At 43.3% G+C, this 16,023-nt stretch overlaps 1 protein-coding gene across 1 annotated transcript; it reads right to left on the bottom strand.

The window, feature by feature from the left end:
- Positions 1-3,022: 3,022 nt before the first annotated feature.
- Positions 3,023-7,876, bottom strand: LOC143276897 (uncharacterized). Its single transcript, XM_076581558.1, has 3 exons — positions 7,758-7,876; positions 6,581-6,620; positions 3,023-3,662 (listed from the first exon to the last, which is right to left on the bottom strand). Exons 1-3 carry the CDS (start codon positions 7,819-7,821, stop codon positions 3,191-3,193), a joined length of 576 nt encoding a protein of 191 aa, XP_076437673.1. The 5' UTR covers positions 7,822-7,876; the 3' UTR covers positions 3,023-3,190.
- Positions 7,877-16,023: the final 8,147 nt, after the last annotated feature.

The raw sequence follows: 16,023 nt of genomic DNA, 5'->3' as shown, positions 1-16,023 counted from the left end.
ACATATATACATGCACTCAAGGCCTAACTAAGGTACACAAACATATACATGCACTCAAGGCCTAACTAAGGTACACAAACATATATACATGCACTCAAGGCCTAACTAAGGTACACAAACATATATACATGCACTCAAGGCCTAACTAAGGTACACAAACATATATACATGCACTCAAGGCCTAACTAAGGTACACAAACATATATACATACACTGTTTAATAATTACGATGTAATAATTAATTGCAATGTTTTTAAAAGCGAATATGTGAAATGCTTTTATTTGAGAACATGTGTTTATTACTCTTGTTTAATCGAGGAGGAAGGTGGCAGAATGGTTAAGACGCTCAGCTGCCAATACAGAGAGTCCGTGAGGGTGTGGGTTCGAATCCCGCTCTCGCCCTTTCTCCTAAGTTTGACTGGAAAATCAAACTGAGCGTCTAGTCTTTCGGATGAGACGATAAACCGAGGTCCCGTGTGCAGCACGCACTTGGCGCACTGAAAAAGAACCCATGGCAACGAGGGGGGGTGCGGATGTGTGCTGATTATCTGGTTGCAGTTTTCCTCAATTTATCTTTATTCTTATCTTATCTGTCTATTCAGTTATAATAAATGTGCAGTATAGTAGGCTATGTTTATAATTATATTCAAATAATGTTTCTTAATTCTTTCTGTTTTCACATTAAGAATACTAGTTATTACCTGCAGTGTGTGGATGTATGTATGAAACGATGGATGTGATATTTTTTACATTTGTATCTTCGTAATATTCGTAAAGGCTGTTGTTGACTTTTACAGTTATAGTCCCCATGTTGTTTACTTGTCAATGTTGTGATAATGCACCTGACCAAATTTCTCCAGTTGGAGATAATAAAGGTATTCTTATCTTATCTTATCTCAAGGCCTAACTAAGCGCGTCAGTTGGGTTGTGCTGCTGGTCAGGCATCTGCTTAGCAGATGTGGTGTAGCGTATGTGAGTGGCCGGATTAGTCCCGGAACACACGGTGATGCTTCCTAAAGAAACCAGTGAACTGAAACTGTCCGTGGTTTGATTGGCTGCTTGAGTCTCTGCAGTGTATATGCCGTTTTGATGCATGCATGGACGGGCGCAATAGCCGAGTGATTAAAGCGTTGGACTTTCAATCTGAGGGTCCCGGGTTCGAATCTCGGTGACGGCGCCTGGTGGGTAAAGGGTGGAGATTTTTACGATCTTCCAGGTCAACATATGTGCAGACCTGCCTGTGCCTGAACCCCCTTCATGTGAATATGCAAGCAGAAGATCAAATACGCTCGTTAAAGATCCTGTAATTAATGTCAGCGTTCGGTGGGTTATGGAAACAAGAACACTGATACCCAGCATGCACACCCCCGAAAGCGGAGTATGGCTGCCTACATGGCGGGTTAAAACGAACGGTCATACACGTAAAAACCCACTCGTGTACATACGAGTGAACGTGGGAGTTGCAGCCCACGAACGAAGAAGAAGAAGGTGCATGCATGTCAAACATTAAATTTGGTTATAACTGAGATTTTTTCCACTGGTTTACATGTAACCTTCATTTATGGATTTGTCGACCAACGCAGGACATGGTGATTTCAGTTCAGGTTGGGTCTACATGTATTTCTCTACTATCTTTTTAATCCATTTGATTCTGACTCTCTGACTCTGTCTCTGCCTCTCTCTCTCTCTCTCTCTCTCTCTCTCTCTCTCTCTCTCTCTCCGCTCTCTCCCTCTCTCTCAGCATATGGAAAGTGATAGGCCTTTAAGCTTTAGTGATGCTACCGATTAAAGCGGTCAGTAGACTAGTTTTCATTGTTTTTTTGTTTGACTTGAAGTGGGTGCTAACGTGGCGACTAGCCTTGAGATGGCCCTAGTGGTCGGCGAGGCTCTAAGCACCATAATTTGATTTGATTTGATTTGATCTCAGTTTGCTTTTTCCATAAGTTTTGGTTGCACTGGGGGAAAAAAAGAAAAGAAAAGAAATAAGTCCCTTCGCGTTGAAATAACCGAAGGTTGGAATGTGTGTGTGTGTGTGTGTGTGTGTGTGTGTGTGTGTGTGTGTGTGTGTGTGTGTGTATCTGTGACTGTGTGTCTGTGTTTCTATGTGTGTCTGTGTGTGTCTGTCTGTCTGTTTGTGTGCCTATGTCCCTCTATGCGTGTGTGTGTGTGTGTGTGTGTGTGTGTGTGTGTGTGTGTGTGTGTGTGCCTGCCTCTGTGTGTGTGCCTCTGTGTGTGTGTATGTGTGTGTCTGTGTCTGTGTGTGTCTGTGTCTGTGTGTGTCTGTGTCTGTGTGTGTGTGTGTGTGTGTGCATGAATGTGTATCTATATGAATGTGTGTGTGTCTGTGTGTCTGTGTGTCTGTCTGCATGAATGTGTATCCATGTGAGTCTGCCTGTCTGTCTGTCTGTGTTTGTATGTCTATGTGTGCGTGTGCGAGTTACAACATAAACACACATACACTCATTCGAACTACTGGGCCTATGCGAACGGAGACACAGAACAGATTAATTAAAGTCACAGCACAAACGGTATTCTTTATTACCAGAAGAAATTGAAATCTAATCAGTAATCTGTCACAAAAAATCGAAGGAGATTCACAGTAACTTTTCCTTTAATCAGGGAAGATGCGTAAATGTGACTCCACTGATTCATTTTTGCTTTTGAACACGAATAGTATATAGCAGTAGTAGCAGTGGCAGAGGTGTGTGTGTGTGTGTGTGTGTGTGTGTGTGTGTGTATTTGTATATATATATATATATATATATATATATATATATATTTTTTTTTTTTTTTTTTTTTTTTTTTTTTATCACAACAGATTTCTCTGTGTGAAATTCGGGCTGCTCTCCCGAGGGAGAGCGCGTCGCTACACTTCAGCGCCTCCCCCCCCCCCCCCCCCCCCCCCCCTTTTTTTTCCTGCGTGCAGTTTTGTTGTTGTTGTTGTTGTTGTTGTTGTGTGTGTGTGTGTGTGTGTGTGTGTGTGTGTGTGTGTGTGTGTGTGTGCGTGCGTGCGTGTGTGTGTGTGTGTGTGTGTGTGTGTGTGTGTGTGTGTGTGTGTGTGTGCCAGCAGTTTTCCTTGTTTCCCTATTGAAGTGGATTTTTTTTTTTCTACAGAATTTTGCCAGGGACAAACATTTTCTTATCTTTCAATGTGTTTGTGCACGTTCTGTTCCAGGATCTCGGATGGTACCTAAGCCTCTAATGACTGGGCCTCCTCGGCTGACAGGGCTTCCTGGGCCTCCTCGGCTGACAGGGCTTCCTGGGCCTCCTCGGCTGATAGGGCTTCCTGGGCCTCCTCGGCTGACAGGGCTTCCTGGGCCTCCTCGGCTGATAGGGCTGCCTCAGCCTCAGCTGACTGAAGCTCGTTGCTTTGAGTGGTTGAAGACATCGTGGGGGTTGTGGTGGGGGCAGACGAAGTGGTGGTTTGAGCTTCCTCGGCTGACTGGATCGCTCCTCCTGGTGATTCAGGTTCAGCGGGCGTCGGTATCGTTGTGGGGACAAGCGTAGCAGCAGCTCCAGCGGTGGGTGCATCGGGCAGTGTATTGATCAGACCTCCAGGCATCTCACTGTTGGAGATGAAGGCCTCTGCGAACCAGATGAGGTCTTCAGCCAGCTCCGTGCCGTTCACATCGTTGAATTCTAAGGAAATGGCGGTGGCCGCGCTGAAAAGGAAAAAAGAAAGAAAGAAAGAAAGGAAGGAAGGAAGGAAGAAAGTAGGGAGGGAGATCCGAATGACAAGAGGAAGGAAGGAAGGAAGATGAAGGAAGGAAGGTGAAGGAAGAAAGAAAGTAGGGAGGGAGAACCGAATGACAAGAGGAAGGAAGGAAGGTGAAGGAAGGAAGGAAGGTGAAGGAAGGAAGGTGAAGGAAGGAAGGAAGGAAGGTGAAGGAAGGAAGGTGAAGGAAGGTGAAGGAAGGAAGGTGAAGGAAGGAAGGTGAAGGAAGGAAGGAAGGTGAAGGAAGGAAGGTGAAGGAAGGAAGGAAGGTGAAGGAAGGAAGGAAGGTGAAAGAAGGTGAAGGAAGGTGGAGGAAGGAAGGTGAAGGAAGGTGAAGGAAGGAAGGTGAAGGAAGGAAGGTGAAGGAAGGTGAAGGAAGGAAGGTGAAGGAAGGAAGGTGAAGGAAGGAAGGAAGGTGAAGGAATGAAGGTGAAGGAAGGAAGGAAGGAAGGAAGGTGAAGGAAGGAAGGAAGGAAGGTGAAGGAAGGTGAAGGAAGGAAGGTGAAGGAAGGTGAAGGAAGGAAGGTGAATGAATGAAGGAAGGAAGGTGAATGAATGAAGGAAGGAAGGTGAAGGAAGGAAGGAAGGTGAAGGAAGGAAGGTGAAGGAAGGAAGGAAGGAAGGTGAAGGAAGGAAGGAAGGTGAAGGAATGGAGGAAGGAAGGAAGGAAGGGTGAACTTTTCGTTAACCCCTACACTGCTACTGACGAGTTCGATCGTCACTCAAGGGATGTCACCTCACTGAGATCAGACACAGCTTACAGGTCAGGATATCAGTGAAGGGCTGTCACCTCACTGAGATCAGACACAGCTTACAGGTCAGGATATCAGTGAAGGGCTGTCACCTCACTGAAATCAGACACAGCTTACAGGTCAGGATGTCAGTGAAGGGCTGTCACCTCACTGAGATCACACACAGCTTACAGGTCAGGATGTCAGTGAAGGGCTGTCACCTCACTGAGATCACACACAGCTTACAGGTCAGGATGTCAGTGAAGGGCTGTCACCTCACTGAGATCAGACACAGCTTACAGGTCAGGATGTCAGTGAAGGGCTGTCACCTCACTGAGATCAGACACAGCTTACAGGTCAGGATATCAGTGAAGGGCTGTCACCTCACTGAGATCAGACACAGCTTACAGGTCAGGACGTCAGTGAAGGGCTGTCACCTCACTGAGATCACACACAGCTTACAGGTCAGGACGTCAGTGAAGGGCTGTCACCTCACTGAGATCACACACAGCTTACAGGTCAGGATGTAAGTGAAGGGCTGTCACCTCACTGAGATCAGACACAGCTTACAGGTCAGGACGTCAGTGAAGGGCTGTCACCTCACTGAGATCAGACACAGCTTACAGGTCAGGACGTCAGTGAAGGGCTGTCACCGCACTGAGATCAGACACAGCTTACAGGTCAGGATGTCAGTGAAGGGCTGTCACCTCACTGAGATCACACACAGCTTACAGGTCAGGATGTCAGTGAAGGGCTGTCACCTCACTGAGATCAGACACAGCTTACAGGTCAGGATGTCAGTGAAGGGCTGTCACCTCACTGAGGTAAGACACAGCTTACAGGTCAGGATCTCAGTGAAGGGCTGTCACCAAATTGAGATCATACACAGCTTACAGATCAGGATGTCAGTGAAGGGCTGTCACCTCACTTAGATCAGACACAGCTTACAGGTCAGGATGTCAGTGAAGGGCTGTCACCTCACTGAGATCAGACACAGCTTACAGGTCAGGATGTCAGTGAAGGGTTGTCACCTCACTGATACAAGACACAGCTTACAGGTCAGGATGTCAGTGAAGGGCTGTCACCTCACTGAGATCACACACAGCTTACAGGTCAGGACGTCAGTGAAGGGCTGTCACCTCACTGAGATCAGACACAGCTTACAGGTCAGGATGTCAGTGAAGGGCTGTCACCTCACTGAGGTAAGACAGAGCTTACAGGTCAGGATCTCAGTGAAGGGCTGTCACCTCACTGAGATCAGACACAGCTTACAGATCAGGATGTCAGTGAAGGGCATTTTTTTTTTTCTCAGGGCCTGACTAAGCGCGCTGGGTTACGCTGCTGGTCAGGCATCTGCTTGGCAGATGTGGTGTAGCGTATATGGATTTGACCGAACGCAGTGACGCCTCCAGGAGCTACTGATACTGATACTGAAACAGACAGGTATACACACACACACACACGTACACGTATCTTCTTCTTCTTCTGCTTCTTCTTCTTCGTTCGTGGGCTGCAACTCCCACGTTCACTCGTATGTACACGGGTGAGCCTTTATGTGTATGACCGTTTTAACTCCGCCATGTAGGCAGCCATACTCCCTTTTCGGGGGGTGCATGCAGGGTATGTTCTTGTTTCCATAACCCACTGAACGCTGACATGGATCACGGGATCTTTAACGTACGTATTTTGATCTTCTGCTTGCCGTATACACACGAAGGGGGTTCAGGCACGAGCAAGCCTGCACATATGTTGATCGGAAAAATCTCCACCCCTTACCCACCAGGCGCCGTTACCGAGATTCGAACCCGGGCCCTTCAGATTGACAGTCCAACGCTTTAACTCTCTCCATACGAACGGCGAAAGAGACGACGTTTACAGCGTTTCACCCCAGTTACCATCATCAAAATATTGCAAGCGGAAGGCTCTTATACTGAAGAGGTGAATGTTGACAAAGAATACCACAATTCTGACGACGGAAGCTAAAGGTTGGGTCATTGAGACACCCACTGGACATCCGAGGGGTCTGTGTAGAGAAGAGAGGACTGGCCGTACTGAGTAAGTTAACCACTCGGCTGTTGCGCCCGCCACACACACGTATAAACATGCACGCGCACGTCAAGACAGCAATACTCACATGGTTAAAATCTGCTGTGACTGCTGGGAAAGCTGAATAGCTAGAGAGACAAAAATAGATAGAGAAATTAATTAATTAATGAACTGATTGATTCACACACACACACACACACATACACACACACACACACACACACACACGCACACACACACACACACACACACAGAGCACTCATCATGCATATCATGCATCACAAAAAAAATAATAAAATAAAAATAAAATAAACAACATGACGCAAGTTTCATATCACAGTCATTCAACACCGAAAAATTTCCTTTTTTTTTTTTTTTTTTTTTTTTTAAAGCAAATCTCAACACCACACCAAAATTATGCAACTACTTGGAAAAAAAAATCTCAACACCACATCAAAAACATCCCAATAAATTAAAGATAAATCTCAACACATCAAAAAATCCCAATACTTTAAAAACAAATCTCAACACCACACCAAAAAAAAAAAAAAAAAAGTCCCACTACTTCAAAGCATTTTTCCAAAACCACACCAAAAATATCCAGATACTTCAAAACAAATCCCTACAACACGCCACAATTATCCCAGTACAAACAACTTCCAACACCACACCACAATAATTATGCCAACACTTAAAAACAACAACAACAATCACATACAGAATCACCACACCCAAATAACAAGCATCTAAATTCACAATACTTAATCATTAGTGGAGTGATGGCCTAGAGGTAACGCGTCCGCCTAGGAAGCGAGAGAATCTGAGCGCGCTGGTTCGAATCACGGCTCACCCGCCGATATTTTTCTCCCCCTCCACTAGACCTTGAGTGGTGGTCTGGACGCTAGTCATTCTGATGAGGCGATAAACCGAGGTCCCGTGTGCAGCATGCACTTAGCGCACGTAAAAGAACCCACGGCAACAAAAAGGGTTGTTCCTGGCAAAATTCTGTAGAAAAATCCACTTTGATAGGAAAAACAAATAAAACTGCACGCAGGGAAAAAAGAAAAAAAAAGGGGTGGTGGTGGGGGGTGGTGCTGTAGTGTAGCGACGCGCTCTCCCTGGGGAGAGCAGCCCAAATTTCACACAGAGAAAAATCTGTTGTAATAAAAAGGAATGCAAATACAAATACAAACAAATACATAAGACAGTAAAATCATTTTCATAATGAATCATCATCATCATTGTTGTTCAGACTTGACACTCACGTGGAATCATGCTCGTAGAGATTCCGATCATTGAAGTGACGAGAAAAACACCCAACATCTTCATCGTTTCCACAGAGCGATACTTGAACCTTTAATCTGATCGAAACTGTTCAGTCAGTCTGAAAAAAACAACAAAAAAACAGCACGTATATCAGATAATTGAGTTTTCTGTTCGTGACAAGATGTACTGTCGTGACTTGTAGCGGCTGAGTTTAAATCAACAGTCTAGATGACACTCTTTAACTCTCTCCATACGAACGGCGAAAGGGACGACGTTAACAGCGTTTCACCCCAATTAGCATCATCAAAATATTGCAAGTGGAAGGCTCTTATACTGAAGAGGTGAATGTTGACAAAGAAACCCACAATTCTGACGACGGAAGCTAAAGGTTGGGTCATTCAGACACCCACTGGACATACGAGGGGTCTGTGTAGAGGAGAAGAGAGGACTGGCCGTACTGAGTGAGTTATGGTGAGATATATTGTCTTTTAGCAGTTGATTTTAAAATAACAGTCAATTGACTGACACACTTTAATGTGATGCATATTGTCTTGTAGCATTTGATTTTAAACTTACGGCTTATTTGCTGGCGCTCTTTCAGGAAATATATATTGTCTTCTTGCAGATGATGGTTAAATTAACAGCTTATTGATTGACACTATCTAAAGTGAGATATATTGTCTTTTAGCAGCTGATTTTAAAATAACAGCCTTGGCTGTTACTCTTTAAGGTGTCTTGTTGCAGTTTAGTTTAAATCAAAGGTCTATGGACTAACTCTCTTGAAGGAGAGATATATTGTCTTGTAGCAGTTGAGTTCAATCAAAGGTCTATAGACAAACTCTCTTTAAGGTGAAATATATTGTCTTGTAGCAGTTGAGTTTAAATCGAAGGTCTATGGACTAACTCTCTTGAAGGAGAGATATATTGTCTTGTAGCAGTTGAGTTTAAATCAAAGGTCTATAGACTAACTCTCTTTAAGGTGCGATATATTGTCTTGTAGCAGTTGAGTTTCAATCAAAGGTCTATGGACTAACTCTCTTGAAGGAGAGATATATTGTCTTGTAGCAGTTGAGTTTAAATCAAAGGTCTATAGACTAACGCTCTTTAAGGTGAGATATATTGCCTTGTAGCAGTTGAGTTCAAATCAAAGTTCTATAGACTAACGCTCTTTAAAGTGAGATCAGTTGAGTTTAAATCAAAGGTCTATAGACTAACTCTCTTTAAGGTGAGATCAGTTGAGTTTAAATCAAAGGTCTATAGACTAACTCTCTTTAAGGTGAAATATATTGTCTTGTAACAGTTGATTTTGAATTAACGGCGTATTAACTGACACTATTTATGGAGATATCATACATTGTCTACTAGCAGCTTTGATTTTGAATTAACGGCGTATTAACTGACACTATTTATGGAGATATCATACATTGTCTACTAGCAGCTTTGATTTTGAATTAACGGCGTATTAACTGACACTATTTATGGAGATATCATACATTGTCTACTAGCAGCTTTGATTTTGAATTAACGGCGTATTAACTGACACTATTTATGGAGATATCATACATTGTCTACTAGCAGCTTTGATTTTGAATTAACGGCGTATTAACTGACACTATTTATGGAGATATCATACATTGTCTACTAGCAGCTTTGATTTTGAATTAACGGCGTATTAACTGACACTATTTATGGAGATATCATACATTGTCTACTAGCAGCTTTGATTTTGAATTAACGGCGTATTAACTGACACTATTTATGGAGATATCATACATTGTCTACTAGCAGCTTTGATTTTGAATTAACGGCGTATTAACTGACACTATTTATGGATATATCATACATTGTCTGCTAGCAGCCAGTGATTTTCAAATCAACGGCCTTTTGACAGACACCTCTTCAAGATCAGGTTATTCACAGCTTGGCCTTGGTTCGGAAGCAGACCACAGTTGCTGGAAAAAAAACAACAATGGAGCCCCCCTCCTGTGTTCTTCCTTAACTTTGCTGGTTGATTTCCAGTCAAAGTTTATATACACTTGTCAGTCACCACATATGTACTGTCACTGTCACGATCTGCACCCCCCCCTCACCCCGCCCCCTCGCCCCCCCCAAAAAAAAAAACCCATACCCCTCCCTACCACCACCACTCCCCACACACACTCACTCACACACCCTTTTTTTTTCTTTTCTTATAATTAACCAATTTACATGCACGCCGCGTGTGTTCAGAACGTTGAATGGAAAAAAAAATAAGGAAAAAAACAAAACAAAACAAAAAAACAAAAACCAACCAACCAAACAAACAAAAACCAAACAGAGCATTGCTAGGTCAATAGGGCACGGGGCCATCACAGACTATAGAAGTCTTCCTGGTGCTGTTTCACTAAGGACGGCCCGGAAAGGATGCTCTGTGTGTGTGTATGTGTGTGTGAGCGGGGAGGGGGGGCGGGGTTGGGGCTGAGGGGTGGGGGGAGAGGTGGGAGGGGGAGAGAATTGGGTTGGATGGCAGTGGTTGTTATTGTCAAAAAAACCAAAAAAAAAAAACCCCCAAAAAACAGAGATCGAGAAAGAAGTGACAACGGTTAACAAAATTACATAAATGACATCAATTTTGAAAAAAAAAAAAAGTAATAATAATAATAATGATAATGACGACAACAACAACAACAATGATAATAATAATAATAATAATAATAATAATAATAATGATGATGATGATGATGATGATGATGATGATACAATAAATAACAGTATCAGGACTGAGAAGAAGAAGAAGAAGAAGACAAAATAAGATAAATAAATGAAAGAATACAAACATGAATAAGTAAGTAAATAATAAAAAATAAATAAATATCAACAAATATATATAATCCAACAAACGAACAAACAGACAAGGAGGGAAAGGCACACCCTGTTGGTATCCCCTTTCGTTCATCCCCGGTGTAACAGCTTCAAACTACCCCCCCCCCCCCACCACTACCCCACCCCCTCAATCAAATCAAATCAAAAACACTTTATTAATCCACATGGAAATTAAGTTGTGCAATCACAGGCTCGTTGTAAACACTGGCATAAAATCATCATGTGCAACATAAGAAGAGATTAAAACTAGTCAAATAAGAATTCCCAATAGCTAACGATAGACTAACTCCCCTCTACACACACACATACTCATGTTAAGACAATAGGGTATTGCACAACAATATTTACAAATGAAAACATACAACAAAAAAAAGGGTATAGATTACTAAAAATGACACGCACGCACGCACGCACACACACACACACACACACAGACACGTTAAGACCATAAGGTATTGTACAACAATACATTAATAAAAACATCAAGGGAATAAATCGTATATATAAGTAAAATGCACACACACACACACACACACACACACACACACACACACACACACACACACACACACACACACATTCACACACACACACACACACACACACACTCACACACTCACACACACACACACACATTCACACACACACACACACACACACATTCACACACACTCACACACACACACACACACACACACACACACACACACACACACTCACACACACACATACAACGTATGCATGCACATAACATATGTCAATCCTACCCCCTTTGGTTGGTTTTACCCCTCCATCATTTCGGACAAAACTCTCATAACGTGATGAAGGAAAACGTGAACGAGATCCACTTTGCTGACCTGTGCCGATGCTAACCTGGCCAAATTTATCCCCGGGGAGGGGGCAATTTAATTAATTAACTCTCTCCATACGAACGGCGAAAGAGACGACGTTAACAGCATTTCAGCCCAATTACCACCATCAAAATACTGCAAGCGGAAGGCTCTTATACTGAAGAGGTGAATGTTGACAAAGAATATCACAATTCTGACGACGGAAGCTAAAGGTTGGGTCATTGAGACACCCACTGGACATCCGAGGGGTCTGTGTAGAGGAGAAGAGAGGACTGGCCGTACTGAGTGAGTTAAGATGACCCCCACATCCATAAAGAGGGGGGTAGGGAAAAATCCAACTGGAGGATGGGGGCCGCGGGAATCGGTGAGGGTAAGTTCTGTACTGGCTGAAGTGAGTTTACCCCTGGGGTGATAAAAACTGACGGGGGGGTACAAAACAACAGTTACACCGGAAGGGAGGGAGAGGGTGTGGGGGGGCGTGGAGGGGGGGGGGGGACGCACTTGTGGTCGTCGTGCAGGGCCCCACCTGTTGATGTTATCAATTGTGGGTGTCGCTTGACTGGCACTTGTTGATGTTATCATTGTTGATTATGGGTGTCGTTTAATTATCGACATAGCGCGTGCGTGATATTAGTACGTCATGATGACACAGCACGTTACCGTGATCAAAAGCACAGACGCGCGCACCCACACACTGTACCATTCTACACAACAGTGTACTGAAATGTGCTGCAGTGTACTGCGCTATACTGCTATGTACTAATACTGTAATACACTGTACTGCACTATACAACACCATACTACTCTGCACTCTAGTGTCATACAATACACTGAGCTGTTCTACACTGCACAGCAGTACACTGTGATGTACTGAACTGTTCTGCACTGTACTACAAGTGTACTGCATTGCACTGTAATACTAAACTACTCTGCACTATACCTACAGTGCATTGTACAGTACTAAACTTCTTGCACTGCAGATTAACAAGCCAACAGTCGAGCGTTTTCTTCTTCTTCTTCTGCGTTCACTCGTGTGCACACGAGCGGGCTTTTACGTGTATGACCGTTTTTACCCCGCCATGTAGGCAGCCATACTCCGTTTTCGGGGGTGTGCATGCTGGGTATGTTCTTGTTTCCATAACCCACCGAACGCTGACATGGATTACAGGATCTTTAACGTGCGTATTTGATCGTCTGCTTGCATATACACACGAAGGGGGTTCAGGCGCTAGCAGGTCTGCACTTATGTTGACCTTCACCTTCACCTTCACCTCTCCCGTAGTCTGGGTTCAGACCGTTGGGGCACCGCTGCTGACCTGGCCACCACCCCTCTCCACTCTTCACGGTTTTCTGATTTCCTCAGGGCGTCACCGAGCGTCAAGCCTGTCCACCCCCGGATGTTGTCTTCCCATCTCTTCTTCTGCCGTCCTCTCCTTCTACCTCCTTGTACGGTGCCTTGCAGGAACGTTTTGGCAAGACCAGATGATCGGGAGATGTGTCCATACCACCTAAGTTTGCGTTTTTTCACTAACCCTATGTTGACCTGGGAGATCGTAAAAATCTCCACTCTTTACCCACCAGGCGCCGTCACCGTGATTCGAACCCGGGACCCTCAGATTGAAAGTCCAACGCTTTAACCATTCGGCTATTGCGCCCGTCAGTCGAGAGTTTGAATCTGGGTATGCGTAAATAGAGTGGATCCGAAGCTGATCGTAGAGAGCGAGATGGAGTGTAGAGGTGAAGGCAGCCACAGAGATAGGAAGGGGCTGATTTGTGAATACATTTGTAGCATAGAGTAATCATCTTGTACTTTATTCGGTGTGAGACAGGGAGCCAGTGGAGATGTTGCAAAAGAGGAGTGATGTGCTCAGATCTTTTCTTTCTGAGGACGAGTCGGGCAGCAGAGTTTTGTATGCGCTGAAGGGACTGAATGGATGAAGCAGGCAGACCAGACAATAGAGAGTTACAGTAGTCAAGGCGAGAGAGAATGAGAGAAACGACAAGTCTAGATGTTGCGTCAGTGGACAGATATTTCCGGATGGAACTACACTGTAACTGATTTAAATAACACTGTACTGAACTGAACTACACTGTGACTGCATTGAATAACACTGTACTGAACTGAACTACACTGTGACTGCATTGAATAACACTGTACTGAACTGAACTACACTGTGACTGCATTGAATAACACTGTACTGAACTGAACTGAACTACACTGTGACTGCATTGAATAACACTGTACTGAACTGAACTACACTGTGACTGCACTGAATAACACTGTACTGAACTACACTGTGACTGCATTGAATAACACTGTACTGAACTACACTGTGACTGCATTGAATAACACTGTACTGGACTGAACTACACTGTGACTGCATTGAATAACACTGTACTGAACTGAACTACACTGTGACTGCATTGAATAACACTGTACTGAACTGAACTACACTGTGACTGCATTGAATAACACTGTACTGAACTGAACTGAACTACACTGTGACTGCATTGAATAACACTGTACTGAACTGAACTACACTGTGACTGCATTGAATAACACTGTACTGAACTGAACTACACTGTGACTGCATTGAATAACACTGTACTGAACTGAACTACACTGTGACTGCATTGAATAACACTGTACTGAACTGAACTACACTGTGACTGCATTGAATAACACTGTACTGAACTACACTGTGACTGCATTGAATAACACTGTACTGAACTGAACTGAACTGTGACTTCATTGAATAACACTGTACTGAACTGAACTGCACTGTGACTTCATTGAATAACACTGTACTGAACTGAAATACACTGTGACTGTATTGAATAACACTGTACTGAACTGAAATACACTGTGACTGTATTGAATAACACTGTACTGAACTGAAATACACTGTGACTGTATTGAATAACACTGTACTGGACTGAACTGAACTACACTGTGACTGCATTGAATAACACTGTACTGAACTGAACTACACTGTGACTGCATTGAATAACACTGTACTGAACTGAACTACACTGTGACTGCATTGAATAACACTGTACTGAACTGAACTACACTGTGACTGCATTAAATAACACTGTACTGAACTGAACTACACTGTGACTGTATTGAATAACACTGTACTGAACTACACTGTGACTGCATTGAATAACACTGTACTGAACTGAACTACACTGTGACTGTATTGAATAACACTGTACTGAACTACACTGTGACTGCATTGAATAACACTGTACTGAACTGAACTACACTGTGACTTCATTGAATAACACTGTACTGAACTGAACTACACTGTGACTGCATTGAATAACACTGTACTGAACTGAACTACACTGTGACTGCATTGAATAACACTGTACTGAACTGAACTACACTGTGACTGCATTGAATAACACTGTACTGAACTGAACTGAACTACACTGTGACTGCATTGAATAACACTGTACTGAACTGAACTACACTGTGACTGCATTGAATAATACTGTACTGAACTGAACTACACTGTGACTGCATTGAATAACACTGTACTGAACTGAACTGAAATACACTGTGACTGCATTGAATAACACTGTACTGAACTGAACTACACTGTGACTGCATTGAATAACACTGTACTGAACTGAACTACACTGTGACTGCATTGAATAACACTGTACTGAACTACACTGTGACTGCATTGAATAACACTGTACTGAACTACACTGTGACTGCATTGAATAACACTGTACTGAACTGAACTACACTGTGACTGCATTGAATAACACTGTACTGAACTGAACTGAACTACATTGTGACTGCATTGAATAACACTGTACTGAACTGAACTACACTGTGACTGCATTGAATAACACTGTACTGAACTGAAATACACTGTGACTGTATTGAATAACACTGTACTGAACTGAACTACACTGTGACTGCATTGAATAACACTGTACTGGACTGAACTGAAATACACTGTGACTGTATTGAATAACACTGTACTGAACTGACTGAACTACACTGTGACTGCATTGAATAACACTGTACTGAACTGAACTGAACTACACTGTGACTGCAGTGAATAATACTGTACTGAACTGAACTACACTGTGACTGCATTGAATAACACTGTACTGAACTGAACTACACTGTGACTGCATTGAATAACACTGTACTGAACTGAACTGGAACTACACTGTGACTGCATTGAATAACACTGGTACTGAACTGAACTACACTGTGACTGCACTGAAGAACATTGTACTGAAACTACACGGTGACTACTCTGCCTGAATAACATTGTACTGAACTACACTGTGACTGCATTGAATAACACTGTACTGAACTGAAATACACTGTGACTGCATTGAATAACACTGTACTGAACTGAACTGAACTACACTGTGACTGCATTGAATAACACTGTACTGAACTACACCTGATCTACTCTGTGGACTGCATTGAATAACACTGTACTGAACTGAACTACACTGTGACCTGCATTGAATACACTGTACTGAACTGAACTTCACTGTGACTGCATTGAATAAC

The sequence above is a fragment of the Babylonia areolata genome, chromosome 33 (genome assembly GCF_041734735.1).
Source record: "Babylonia areolata isolate BAREFJ2019XMU chromosome 33, ASM4173473v1, whole genome shotgun sequence".
Lineage (NCBI taxonomy): Eukaryota > Metazoa > Mollusca > Gastropoda > Neogastropoda > Buccinidae > Babylonia > Babylonia areolata.
This window is presented reverse-complemented; position numbering and strand designations above follow the sequence as displayed.